This window comes from Dasypus novemcinctus, chromosome 22 (genome assembly GCF_030445035.2).
Source record: "Dasypus novemcinctus isolate mDasNov1 chromosome 22, mDasNov1.1.hap2, whole genome shotgun sequence".
NCBI classification, from domain to species: domain Eukaryota; kingdom Metazoa; phylum Chordata; class Mammalia; order Cingulata; family Dasypodidae; genus Dasypus; species Dasypus novemcinctus.
In genome coordinates, this window is record NC_080694.1 from 74,018,527 (window position 1) to 74,031,702 (window position 13,176).

At 47.3% G+C, this 13,176-nt stretch overlaps 1 protein-coding gene and 1 pseudogene across 1 annotated transcript in view; one reads left to right on the forward strand and one right to left on the reverse strand.

Annotated features, from left to right (window-relative positions):
- LOC139437360 (protein RUFY3 pseudogene) overlaps window positions 1–13,176 on the forward strand; it is a 166,509-nt pseudogene that overhangs the window by 15,281 nt on the left and 138,052 nt on the right.
- The window catches only part of LOC139437329 (E3 ubiquitin ligase TRIM40-like), a 174,065-nt gene continuing 166,338 nt past the window's right edge, over window positions 5,450–13,176 (reverse strand). Inside the window, exons 2-4 of the mRNA XM_071211052.1 lie at window positions 8,181–8,258; window positions 7,698–7,849; window positions 5,450–7,467 (exon numbers count right to left, since the gene is read on the reverse strand). Coding sequence (XP_071067153.1) covers window positions 7,441–7,467; window positions 7,698–7,849; window positions 8,181–8,256 — 255 coding nt within the window. The 5' untranslated portion in view covers window positions 8,257–8,258 and the 3' untranslated portion in view covers window positions 5,450–7,440. The remainder of the gene's footprint in view (window positions 7,468–7,697; window positions 7,850–8,180; window positions 8,259–13,176) is intronic.

Consider the following 13,176-nt stretch of genomic DNA (forward strand, 5'->3'; position numbering starts at 1 on the left):
AAATATTTCATGTTCCTTCTCCCCAGGAACAAATTCTGAAGTGTCTTGAGAGTCTGAGAAAGGAGAGAGGAGATTCAAGGAATCTAGGCAAGAGAGAGTCAGAGACCCCACGTCCTCCTGGTGGTCAGCCTCCCTGCCCTCCCCTCCGTCAGGGCCCATGGCCTCCCTGAAACCAATGCGAGAGCACACTGGGGCATCCTGCAGCACAGGGAAGAGGTCGACCTCCTGGCCACTGGGGAGATCTGCCAGTTCAGGCCCTGATGCCGAGCTGGAGGAGAAGAAGGAGAGACTGGCAGCAGAGCTCCTGATGGTCAGCCTGGAAGCCTGTCCCTCCCTGTGCCCTCCTGCTCTAGGAGCTCCTGCACATTTTCCTTTCCTAAGCCATCTCTCCTTTCCTCAAACACCTCTGCACCCCGAGGGGAAGAGGGACCACAGCGCCGGCAGGTTGAATTCCAGCCCATGCTTCTCCAAGAGCCCTCTGCTGTTTTCCTCTTTGGCCTCTATCTTTGCATCCCACCACCCCTAAAATAGGAGGCTCCATTGATAAAATGGAAGTGAAAGCAGCACTTTGGAAAGTGTCAAGTACTGTGCAAACAAGTGGCAGGTGGTGTTTCCAGTGCAAACTGTTTTCTGTAACCTCAGTGTCCCCTCCACCACCCAGGAAGTTCAACCTGGTAGATTTCACTTCTTCCCACTCTGGAAGAGATTTTGGGATCCATCAAGGCACCAGGAGGGCAGCGTGGTTTAGGGCAGCACTCTGCACTGAAGAAATGAGACCTTGTGGTGAGCCTTTACTTCTCACTAGCAGTTGCAGGTCATAACCCCACCCAGGATTGTAAAAGAATGGGGTGGACCCCGTGCCCCTGAAGTGTAGTAACCCCTGATATCTGGTGCCTCCAGGGATTGGGTGACCTGTCCTCACCCAGGGTGAGGACACTGGTCTAGCAGTGTGGCGTTTGTCTTTTCCAGTTATAAGGCAAGTGGGAGCAGTGACACCTGAATCCCTTCTCTCCCTCTCTCCTAGTATATCAGAAGCACTCTTAAGGTAAGCAGAGAGCATCACTCTTCTCTTTTCCTACAAAGATGACCACACATGCCTAGCGATTGCCATACAGATACACGGCATTGTCATATCAAGGACATAGAGTCACCTGTGACCCTTCACATACCCCATTCCTTCCTCAGTGTAGCCACGGATGCCCCCCCCCAGCAATGCCCAGCAGTGGACAGTGGGCCCCGTCCTCAAGGAAGTAGCTCCTGTGGGAACTGGCACTTCCATTTAGAAGGTGGCAGCCAGATGAGGCTGGAGGCATCTTGAAGAACTCCCAGATGCGTCATTTCTGTGTCCCTAGATGTAAAAACAGAAAGTGCTGGAAACCAGGACCTTGGCCTGCTCCTGGCCCCCTCACTGCCTCCCAGGAGCTACAGAAGTGGCTTCTCAGCAAGAGGAATGAGGTCCAGACCTGGCCTGTCACCATGGGCTGTGATCTACTCAAGGTCCCCCGCTGCTCATCTTGGTTTCTTTCCAGAGTCCTGGGATTAATTCCTCACACCCTTGAGAAGCATGTCCTGTGTGCCCAACATGCACCGAGCAGAATGGCGGCCACCAGGGATGTGCAAAGGAAAGAGTAGAACCTGCCCTACCTCTGAAGGACCTCCCAGAAGACACAGAATAAGAAGGACATTAGAGCACAGTGTGCTGGGTGTGGTAGGGGCTGACCTGGAGCACTGGGTCACCTTCATCATCCTCAGGAGAACAGAGCCCCATCATCTCCAGGGGTGCTGCCACTTGGCACCCTATGGCCCCTCCTCCAGGTGGGATCACTTCTGAGGTGAGGGTGAAGGCCTTGAGCGTGAAGGCAGGGGAGGCACAGCCACAAACCATAACCCCAGGGTGGTGGCCACTTAATCTACCCAGTCCCTCTTCTGAGTATGTCCACTCACATTTCCTCAGGATAATCCGCCTCCTGATACATTGGTCACCATCGGAGGCCAAGGAAAGAGAAGAGTGAGTCACAGGTAGCTCTGCTGTGGAGCAGAAGTAGCACCTTGCACACTTGTGCTCCATGTAGAGTAACTGGGGAGGAGGCAGGGGAATGGATTGGATGACCCATAACCCTTAGGTCTGGAGCTGGAAAAGAAGTGACCCCTAAGGGACAAGGTAGAAAAAGGGAATTATGAGGGATTTGGATATGAGTGGATTTGGAGTGGAGAGCTCTGGGAAGAGAGGCAGCCAAGTGGCATGAAGGAAAAGTGTCTGTGGCCACATGTGATGTGCAGAAGCTGGGTATGTGGGAACTTCTAGAAATCCTCTTGCCTGGTGCTGATGTTGAGCAGAATTTTGCTTAGAATTTGGAAGGTGACATCAGTCCCAATGTGAAATTTTAATTCCTAAGCAAAATAAAATCATTGTCTTATTTGCAGTTGAGTGGGCACGTTTTATTTTTTAGTTCTTGTTGATATTTTTAACACTATGACATACCCTTCATGGACAATCTTTGAACACTATCATTCACTCTGCTCAGACATAAACTGAAGTATCCTATCAGCTCCCCACTGGGTCCCCTGGAAGGAGGGGAAGCAGCCAGGGCCCAGCATGCTGAGGCCTGAATTCACCAGAGAATTTATTCTGTTGAATCTCATCGGCAGGTAGAGAAGAACATGGTGCAGGAACCAGGGAGTGATGGGAGGTGGGCTGGATTGCTTTCCAGGGAGTGTTCAGTATCTCATGTAAAATGTCTTTTCCAAAACTATAGATACACATAAACTCCTTTAAAATGATAAAAGAGATCCAAAGCCCCACACTGAGATTCCACCAAAAAGTGGATTGAATTTTTCTGTTCATTTTATTGAGTTTAGTTGCATTTTAAAAAATGATTATTAAGTCCAAAGCAAATGGACATGAAGATCCCAGGCTGCTGGAGAGCTTTAGGGCTCACAACAACCCAGGAATTCCTTGAACCTTATATACCCAGATTGAAAACACTGAATTCTTCTCCACCATCGTCACCATCAATATCATCAACACCATCATCATCTCACCACTATCACCCTCATCACGACCATCAGCATCAGCATCACCATCATCACCATCTTCACCATCTTCACCATCAGCAGCATCACTGTCATCAAGCCATCATCAATATCATCATCATCTCACCATCACCATTACTCTCATCACCCTTACAAACCATCATCATCATCACCATCATCATGGGCATCAGCATCAGCATCATCACCATCAGCATCATCAGCATCAACACCATCAGCAGCATCACTGTCATCAGAACCATCATCGTCAACATCATCATCACACCATCACCATCGCCATCATCACCATCAACACCATCAACACCATCGTCACACCACTATCACCATCCCCATCCACATCACCATCTTCATCAACATCATCATCACCATCACCATTATCACCATCAACACCATCATCATCATCATCAACACCATCAACGCCATCATCACTATCACCATCATCACCATCATCACTACTATCATCATCTCACTGCTTCCACCATCATTTTAATAGTCATCATGTTTTATGTGCTTATTAAATGCCTCATTTCAGTGGATCTTGGTAATGCTGTGAAGTTGATACAAATATCACCCTCATTTTAAGTTGAGAATTTGAGTTTTAGTTATTTCTTTAGCCCAGACCATAAGTCAGGGTTTTTTTTGTGTGTGTTTTTTTGGGGGTAGGGTTACATTATAGTTTATATTTTAGACTGTACAATTTTCTAAATTTTTATTTACATTATGGTTTACATTATAGTTTACATTTTAGCCTATAGACTTTTAGTAAGCCAGGGTTTTAATCCTTGTGTGACTCAGAGCTCTTCACCAAAGGACTGCACAACTTTGTTTGGAAACGAGGACCCAGGTGGGTCCCACACCCCATAAGTGATATGGATTCAGAAAAATCATTTAGCCTTTTACACTGAGAACTAAATAGCTGGTGAGGGAAAGGACTCCTGTTGGATTCCCCCTGGGCAATCTTCCTTGATGCTTACTTGGTCCTTGGAGTATTCCCCTGGAGCAGAGGACGTGGATAGGCCCTGAAACACAGTAACTTAAAGAGACAGCACCTCAAGAACCCTGTGCACTGCTGGCCACACAGCTGGACTCCAGGTTTAATGGCCACCCCAGAGGTCCAATCTCCTTTTCCACCACTGACATCCACATGTTTCATCTGAATTTTTCCATAGCTTATGCTGTAACAGTCTTTCTATTTCAAAAAGCAGAGACCCACTCCAGTTAGTTCAAATAATGGGAAAGTTTATTATCAGAACAGACATGGAAATAAAATTCCCCACCATTTAGCCAGGCCTGGTGAGAGACCATGGGGAGATCAGGGAGGGGGACACAGCCAGGTCCCATTAGAAGGACTGGAGATTCACGGAATGCTGATACTATTAAGCCAGATGCATAATATATGTTTTATGTATTAACCCATTTAATCCTTACAACAGCGCAATGTGGTAGGTGCTCTTGTGTAGATCCCCGTTTTATATGTGAAGAACATGTCCAAGTGGAGATTGAGTACCTGGCCCCAGATGAGCAGATGAATTCAGTGGCTTGGCCCCAGTCTATGCAGTGCTGCCTCTGGTGGCCCAAGGACACTGCAGAGGCTGAACTACCATGTGGTCACTCAGTAGCTGGGGTGGGCTCTGCTCAGGTCACTGCCACGAGCAGCTCCGACCACCTGCCTCCCTCCCCACTGACTAAGGACACAGTGCTCATAGCTGCATTTTGAATTTCCAGGATTATCTTTGATGGGCTCTTTCTTGGCAGGCCACCCCGTAGTCTCGTCCACCCGGCCTGTGGTTAGGCTGCCCTGGTCGACGCCCTGCTCTGGTGGCTGACTCAGAAGAGGGCTGTGGGCCTGACAGGAAGCAACTTCTCTCCAGTGGAGGAAGACACTCTGAGCTCCTCAGGCTCTTTCTGCTCCCAGTGGGAGACTTCTGGATGAGTACTCAGCATGGCACTGCCCACATGGGGTGCAGTAATTCTGGCCACCACCTCAGGGGTGTCGGGCTAGCTCGCATCTTCTTCATAGCCTCGGGCCTCATGTACCTGTGAGACCTGCCGTCTCCTGCTTAATAACCACTGGCTTCTTCTGAGCGTCTGCACAAGGCTCTCTTTCTCCACCTCCCTCCAACCTCCCAGCTCTCTGCTCTCAGGCCATCCTGCCCATCCTACCTGCTTCCCTTAATCACCACCTTGTCCCTTCACTCCTGTCTCAAATTCTTTGATGCTTCCTGTGTCCTGGAGCCGCCTGTCTAACCCTCAGCTCATCTAGTCCTTTGCCCATTCCTGAACCTGCCAGACTGACCACTCTCATTACACACATGCAGCTTAGCCCTCCTCTTCTCTTTCCTTTGCATGGTTATCCTGACCTGAAATGCTCCCCCTTTCCCACCTGGAAAATTCCACCTCACAGTAGTTGTGTAGTAACAGTATAACAAGGAGAAATGAGTTATTTAGATAACAAAGAGGAAAAATGGAAGTAGATGTACACTCACCAAAAACTAGCAACTTATTTGACAATTGCTATGTAGATGATCTAACATTAATAAACAGTCAAATAATCAGAATTATTGATTACTCACAATAGAATGCAATAAACCAATTAGATAGCACAAGGGAATGAGAGAGAGTATTTTTAAAAACACTCACCAAACTGGGGGAAAACTCAACACCTGGTCTCTCATAAAGCAGAAAATTCAACAGTCCACCAGAGTCCCATCTGGAAACACAATTGGGTGAAGTGTTATCTCTCAGGATGAAAAAGACACCACTGAATGAAGCATCTTCTCAGGGTAGGACTTCGACCAATAATTTTGGGGTTGCCCCTTTTAAGGGATTCTGAATCTCAGAACTCTTGTCAATCTTGCAACTCGTGAGTGATCAAAGCATTCTGAGACAACAGTGCCTGTCCATGGAGAAGTAGCCTGCTCTCCCAAAAAGAGACCTGAAATCTCAGAAGTGCCCTATTCTATTAATGGGAAAGTTTGGATGTAGCTGTCTGTCCCTGAAGGCATAGCCTTCAGCACATCCTTCCACCAGACACTAATTAATGGTCCTAAGTATCTGTGGGAAGAAAACTCCATGCACCTGCCCATTCGTTACTGTTGGGTCACAGTTCTTAGCCCATTCCTTACTTATGTTTATATATTTGTATCACTCTGAAGCTAGGGAATCACATGTTACTGATGAAGAGACAAAAAGATGGAATGAACATATTTGAATGTTCTCAGCAGGCACCAACATAGATGAAAACATTGAATTCTTACACCAAGTCCAGGACTCAGGTAGCATGACCCCCATTTTAAAGGGGTAACATTGAGGTTCAGAGAGGCTAAGCAAATTGCCCGAGCCACACAGGTATTGGGTGTCAGAAGTGGGATATTAACCTGTCTCACTCCTGAGCTGTTGTTCTTTGTACCACAGTTCATTGCCTCCTTGTGGCTACATCTTGTTACTCAGTGACTAGGATGGTATTGATGTATATCAGCAAGGGCTTGATAAGCAGTTGACTCGCTATGTGTGAACGACTCCCCTCCTTAAACATGGAAGTGACAGCTTACACCATTGTCATTTAACATAACCTAATCAAAGGAATGACATGCCATTGCCATTAACATATACTTTTGGCTAGAGGCAAGTCACAGGTCCTTCCCACACTCAAGGAGAGAAGGTGATGCAAGGGGAGGGGCACCTGGAGGCAAAGACTGGGGCCCCTGGACTCTGTCCACCCCACATTGATAAATAAGTGCCAACTGAGAGGTACAGATGATGGGTGGTGGAGTGCTCTGAAGAAACTTTCCTCCCAACATGTGCTGAGACGGTGTCTCCACTGGTGAGCTCCTGCTGGATACCTGGGAACTCCCATTTTCATAGGAGATTGTGAGAGGTGTGTGCTCCCAGCAGTTTACAGAGAAACAGACATCTTACAAATGTGCAGGAGATCAGGAACCCTGACCTCGGCAGTGGGAACCACACGTGAGCCTGGTTCCAGAAGGAGGCTGTGGCCATTGCCCAGTGTCAGAGGGTCAGGCTCCAGGCAGAGGCTGTGAGGACAAGGGAGGTAGACATGTCCACAAGATGGCAGGTGGACATGCACCAGGTAGATGAGGGGGGCCTGGACAAGTTGAAGGAAGGAGAGAGAGGAGGCCAAGGTGAGCCTGAGATGAGGGTGGACTGGTCAGAGCAGCTGAGGATGGTGGAACAAGTTACCCACGGATTTCTTCTACAACAAGATCAGTGGCCTGTAATTTGTGTCAAGTACTCCTAGAAATAAAGAAATCCTTCAGTACATTCCATTGACTCTTCCATGGAGATAAAAAAGAGCTGAGCAATGGATTCCCTTGACCTTGCTAAAGCACATGTGCATGTGTTTGCCCATGTGGGGCAGGAGAAGGGATCCTACCTGGTGAGCACGTCACTGGCCTCCTAGGAGAGGAAGAGTGAAAATCACATTTTGTTTTCAGCCTCCAGGCACCTCCACGTTCCCTTCCCAACACCCCCTTGAGAACAGAGAGGAAAGCAGCCCTCTTTTGCACCCCAGGCTTCTGCAGGAGCACATCCTGGCCTTGAACGGACACCATCATGGGTCAAAGAGGAAGAGCTGGAGGCATCACAGGCAGGCTGCCTGCTCCTGGGAGGTACCTGGGGGTACACACCTTCAGCATGTCAGCATCCAGGTCCTTGGCCATCCTCTCCAGATCAGCGACCAGCATGCTGCGCTGTTCCACAGTCTTGGAGATGGCCTGGACTCTCGGCTCCTCTGCCGCACATTCTCCAGCTGGCCCAGCTGCTGTGGAGGGGTTGCTTCCTGCACACAAACGAGCAAGAGAAGTAGAGGGACTGTTCTAGGCAGGTGGAGAACTACAGCTTCAGTAGCAGTTACCTATTGGCGAGCCAGGTCTCTTGTTGGATTCCCACCGTAGCCAGGGAGAGAAGATGTTTTTCATTTACCATCCAAATCTCATGAAGATCAGTGGGCTTCACTTACTCATGGTCATTAGCAAACTCTGAACTGAGCCTTGAGCCCAGCCTCCTGCCTCTTGGAGTTTCCACCCATCACACTGCTCTAGGGGCAGCGTAAGAATGGGAAGGGAGGGCCCCAAATCATCCTCATTGTCCACCCCAGGACCCCAACCCACCTGTGCACCCCACAGCTTCTCCTCCTCCTGAGCCCTCAGCTCCTTCCTGAGCTTCTTGCTCCGGCAGGTGAGGCATTCCTGGACACAGACACGCTGGTTGCCAGACTGGCAGTTGCTGGGGGAGCTCAGGAAGCATGGTGGGTTCCGAGCCAAGGCTGAGGCTGAAGTGCTATTGTCTAAACACAGGCAGCCCCAAAGCATCATGTGTGAGCTAAGGAGCATGAGGGTTTAGCTAATGGGTAATATGGGAAATCAGTGATATTTTTAAAAAGCTTTAACTACATACACACACAAGACAAAAAAAATAAAACTCTGGCTTCACAAAATAACAGATAGAAACAATCATTTCAGATCTACTTCAGGGCAGTTTTCCCCAGCTCCTAAGAGTTGTGTGCTGTGGTTCCAGCAGTCCTCACTTCACATAAGTAGAAGAAGCCAATCTGGAGAAAGCTGACTTGAAGGGATGCCAGCCTCTGGCATGGCCCTCCCTGGCCTGGCTGGAGGACAAGCAGAGGCCTTCCTTAAAGCAACTGCAGGCCAGGCAGGCACGTCCTGCTCTAAGTCTTAAATCAGCATCTGGGTGAGTCACGAGTCCCAAAGCTAAGGCTATACTGAGTTATTTCAGTTCCTAAGTAATTTGCTTTCAGATTTTTGATAAACCCTGAGGGAAGCAAAAATAAACAAAGCTGGTTATGATATCACAAGAATCAAAGTAAAAGAAGGGGAGGGAGTCAACAAAAGACTCCAGAAACCTCTGTAATCCCTTGTTATTTTTGTAATGAAATGTACTTGCCTACCATGAAAAAACTCATGCAAAGCCATAGTAATAAAAACAGTATGGCATGTGCAAGAACAAACTGAAATCGAGAAAGGAAAGAGCTAAAGGGCAGACCCATATTTATAATGGAATTTAAAAAGAGAAGGTAGTCTGTAACTCACCAGGGAAGGAACTGACTCTAGGAGATGACGAAGAGAAAACTGGCTTACAATGATAGAGAAAAATTAAGCTGGATCCCTACCTAGAGCTATAAGTGAAGGGACCCTCCAGATTTGCGCATAAAGGCAAAACTGTAAAAATAGGAAACAACTTAGACAATACTTTTGTGACCTGGGTGTAGGGAAAGCTATCTTAACAAACCATGAGGGAATTGTTGGATTTGATAGCATCTAAATCAAGTGTTTCCATTCAGGGATAAAACTAAGGACAAAATTAACAGAGCAAAAGAGATCAGGAGATGTCAGCAGTATCCAAAACTCAATGAGACACTGACACGTAGAATATAAAGCGGAAAAACTACAAAGTAGTAAAAGCATGACAGGAACCCAAGAAAAATATTTGCAAGGGGTATGAAGAGTCACTTCAGAGAAGAAGGAACACAGAAGACTAAAGAGCACCAGAATCTATGCCCAAACCCATTCGTGATTAGAGGAATGGAAATTACACAGTAATGGAATATTAAGTGACACTATCCAGTTGCTAACAGTCAGACAGCTGGTGATGCCCGGTGTGGGGAAGCAGGTGGGCCCTGATAAGGTGTCCCTGGTGACACCCACTGTGGAGGGAGCAGGTGGGCCCTAGTAAGATGTCCCTGGCTCAGCCTTTCTAGGTCCACCCCCCTGAGTGTCCTTTCCTCTGTAACCAGTGGTTCTGTTTCTGCACAATACCCCAGGGAATTCCTCCCATAGGTCCTCAGGGGTGCTGCACGGCACAGCATTGCTTGGGGGAGCAGAGGTTGGCATCATCCAAGGTCCGTTAGTGGAAATGGATAAGTAAATCGAGGCACACCCCACTATGAGTGCTGTTCAGCATCAGAAACAGTGGACTGTAGGACACAAAAAAGATTGATCTTAGAATGGTGGTGCAAAGCAGGAAGGCAAGAAATAGAATGAGGTATAATACAAGATCATTTGTAAATTAGGTATACACCCAGTACAACAGGATTTATTTTACCAAACCATCTACAAACAAAAATACAACAAAGACTTTAGAAGGGTTGTCTATGGGGTGGCAGAGGTCGAAAACAGAGTGGGAGATGGTGATAAAATGGAACAAGGAAATTTAAAGACCAAAGGTAGGTAAGTTCTATCAACTGAAGGGTGTGTTTGGTTAACTAAATCCTAATAAAATTAGACAAAGTGTTTGAGGTTTGGCTGGTGGTGGTACTTCTCAGGGCAGTTTTGTGGGATGCTTTTGATTTGGGGGGTTTCCTTCTTCCCTCTCCAAACTCTTAAAATGTCTCTTAAAGAGAAGATTCCCCTGGAGATTTACAGGTAGAGGGTGGGGGATGGAGAAGACAACTCTGAAAATGCTGTCTGGCCCTGAGATTCTGTTGATGCTTCAAGGTCAAGGGATGACTGAGAGGTCAACAAAGGCAAAGAAAAAGCTGAAGCTGGCAGAAGAGACCTGCTGTCACCAGGAAGTTAGGGACTTCACACAGGTGCTTCCCAATGAAGGAGGCAGGCTGGGGGGATTGTTTGTGTGAGCACAAAAGCCCAGGCCTCCCTGTACTCACAAACAAAAAGCCTTCACCTTGCGACTTTTTAAAAGAAGGTACTGGGGATTGAACCCAGGACCTCGTACATGGGAAGCAGGTGCTCAACCACTGAGCTGCATCCACTCCCCAATGAGAGTTGGTCTGTCATTTGTTTTTCTGTTTTCTTTTTAGGAGGTACCAGGTATTGAACCCAGGACCTTGTACATGGAAAGCAGGCACTCGACCACTGAGCTACATCAGCCCCCTGCTCCCTTTTCCATCTTCTCCCTTCTCTTGTCTCTGTCCTCAACCTTCTCCAAGGAGTCATCCTTTCTCATTGTCCTCTGGTCCTCACCTCCCTTTCACGCTGAAGCCTTGTTTTTCATCAGCCTTTTGAAACCTCTTTCTCCAAGGCCATCCGTGATCTCTAGTACTGAAATCTGGGGGCGCCTTCTTCTCAGGTCTCCTCTTCTTCGATGAATATTCTCCTCAGGCTCCCGCACATCCTGCTTCCCGACCTTGTCCTCCCACTGTTGCCCCTCTGCATCTTTGCTTTTCCAGTTGGTGGGAGCCTTTCCAGGGTTGTTTTCTTAACCCTCTTTTAGCTTCAAATGTGTTCTTTGTTATCCACGCTGGTGCCCTCCGAGTTTATCATAATTCCTTTCTAGAAGCCAATCCTGCATTTCCAGCTGAGAGATATGGAGTTCCTCTTGCCCTACTGGCAGCTCAAGATCAATATGAGGAAATAAAGGCTACCCCCTCCCCCTCTTCTGCAGGCCCCTCCTCCTCTTCTCCGTGTTTCTGTCCCTGGATCCACCATCCCACCTGCCATCCAGCTTGAGTGCTCGGCTTATTTCATCTTTTATCGTCCTCTCTTCTCTTCAAAATGGCTCCTTTGTTAACCCCTAACCCAGCATCCAAGGCTGCTGGCGACCTAACCCTAAGGTACATCCCAGTGCTCTCTCCCCTTCCTGCTGCCCTCGCTCTCCGTCCATGTGGGCTGCTTGCTGTTTCCTGAGCACATCCACACAGGGCTGCTTGCTGTTTCCTGAGCACACCCACGCGGCCCCACGTCCTCGCTGCTCCTTAGCTTCCCACTGCAGGAAAGGCCTCTGTCTATACCTGCCTGTCAAAACCAGAGCTAATGTAAAGCCCTGTTCAAAAAGCCACATTCCTATCTTCTGAGGTAGTTTCCAATTAATATAGTTGTACAGTTAACTACAGATGTAGAATAAATGAGAAGAGAAAATCAAGGTAAATGAAATGACAATCAGAGATAAAGCAGATGTAGCATTTATAATATTCAGGTGAACAGGGAAAAGTCCTCTGCTTCTAAAAAGCTCATTTTCAACCATTTTTAAATTGAAATAAAGTTTTCTGGGGGCATATCATGTGAAAAAGTACTCATTAGAATTAAAAGGCAGAATTCTATAATCTTTCATCTGTCAAAGTTATTCCTTAGGGGGAAAAAAGACAAATTGAAATATGGGGAATAATCCAAGACTGTTTTGTCTTAATATTTTTAAAAGCCCATGATCATGTCCAACATCGGAGAAAATGTAAATCACAGTAAGAAAAAAAAATTACATAAAAGGGCTTTAAGTAGTTATAAAAGATGTCGAGGTTCTTTGCAAACAGCTTACTAACAGACGTGTAAAAGATGAACCAAGAGACAGGACTATGCCACTGAATTGCGCACTAGAAATGGCTAGTTTTGTGGGCATTTCACCTCACTAAAAATATTGATAAGTAATGAAAATAAAACTTGTTCGATAGACAAAAAAAAAAAAAAGTTATCTTGCCCTGCTATAGTCACAAAAAACCCAAATTCCCAAAAGCAAGCTCCTTCCTTACGGAACAAAAAGTGTCCCAAAACCCAGAGAAGAATAAACGTCATCCACTGTATTTATTAAGAAAAAGGGTGCTGATCAGTAAACCTGACAATATCCACATGACTGCAGCCTGAAGGTGTCAGGAAATTAGCTGAAAGGATGAATGAGTAAATGAATAAGCTCAGCAAAGACTTTCATTTCAATTCAAAAGTACCAAAAAGTCAACCTCATAAACTAGACAGCTCTCCTCAATAGAGGCTCGCAGACAACTTCAGGTCTGGTTCAGAAACAGAAAGGAAAATGCTTGATGATTTATCCTGCTACTGGTCTAGTGACTAAATAAGGCCGCAAAATCACGACTCTTAAAGGAATCGATAAATTTAAGGCAATGCCAATTAAAACCTATAAAACTTTAAAAAAACACTGCGTAGGAACATTCCTCTGAAAAGAGTTGGCGAGACCGTCAGGTTATAAAACATTACTAAAAGGCAAAGAGGCTGCTAAATTTAGCAAGCCCAGGGCGGAGGGAGGGGCGCGCACCCACAGCCCCCGCGCGGCCCCGCAGCCCCGCCCGCCCCGCGCCGAGCTCCTGCCTGCGGGCTCCTCTCCCCGCGCCGCCCCCGCCCCTCCGCGCCGGGGATTCGCCCGGTGACCAGGGACGCAGGAGGGCGGGTCGGCGGCGGCCAATCC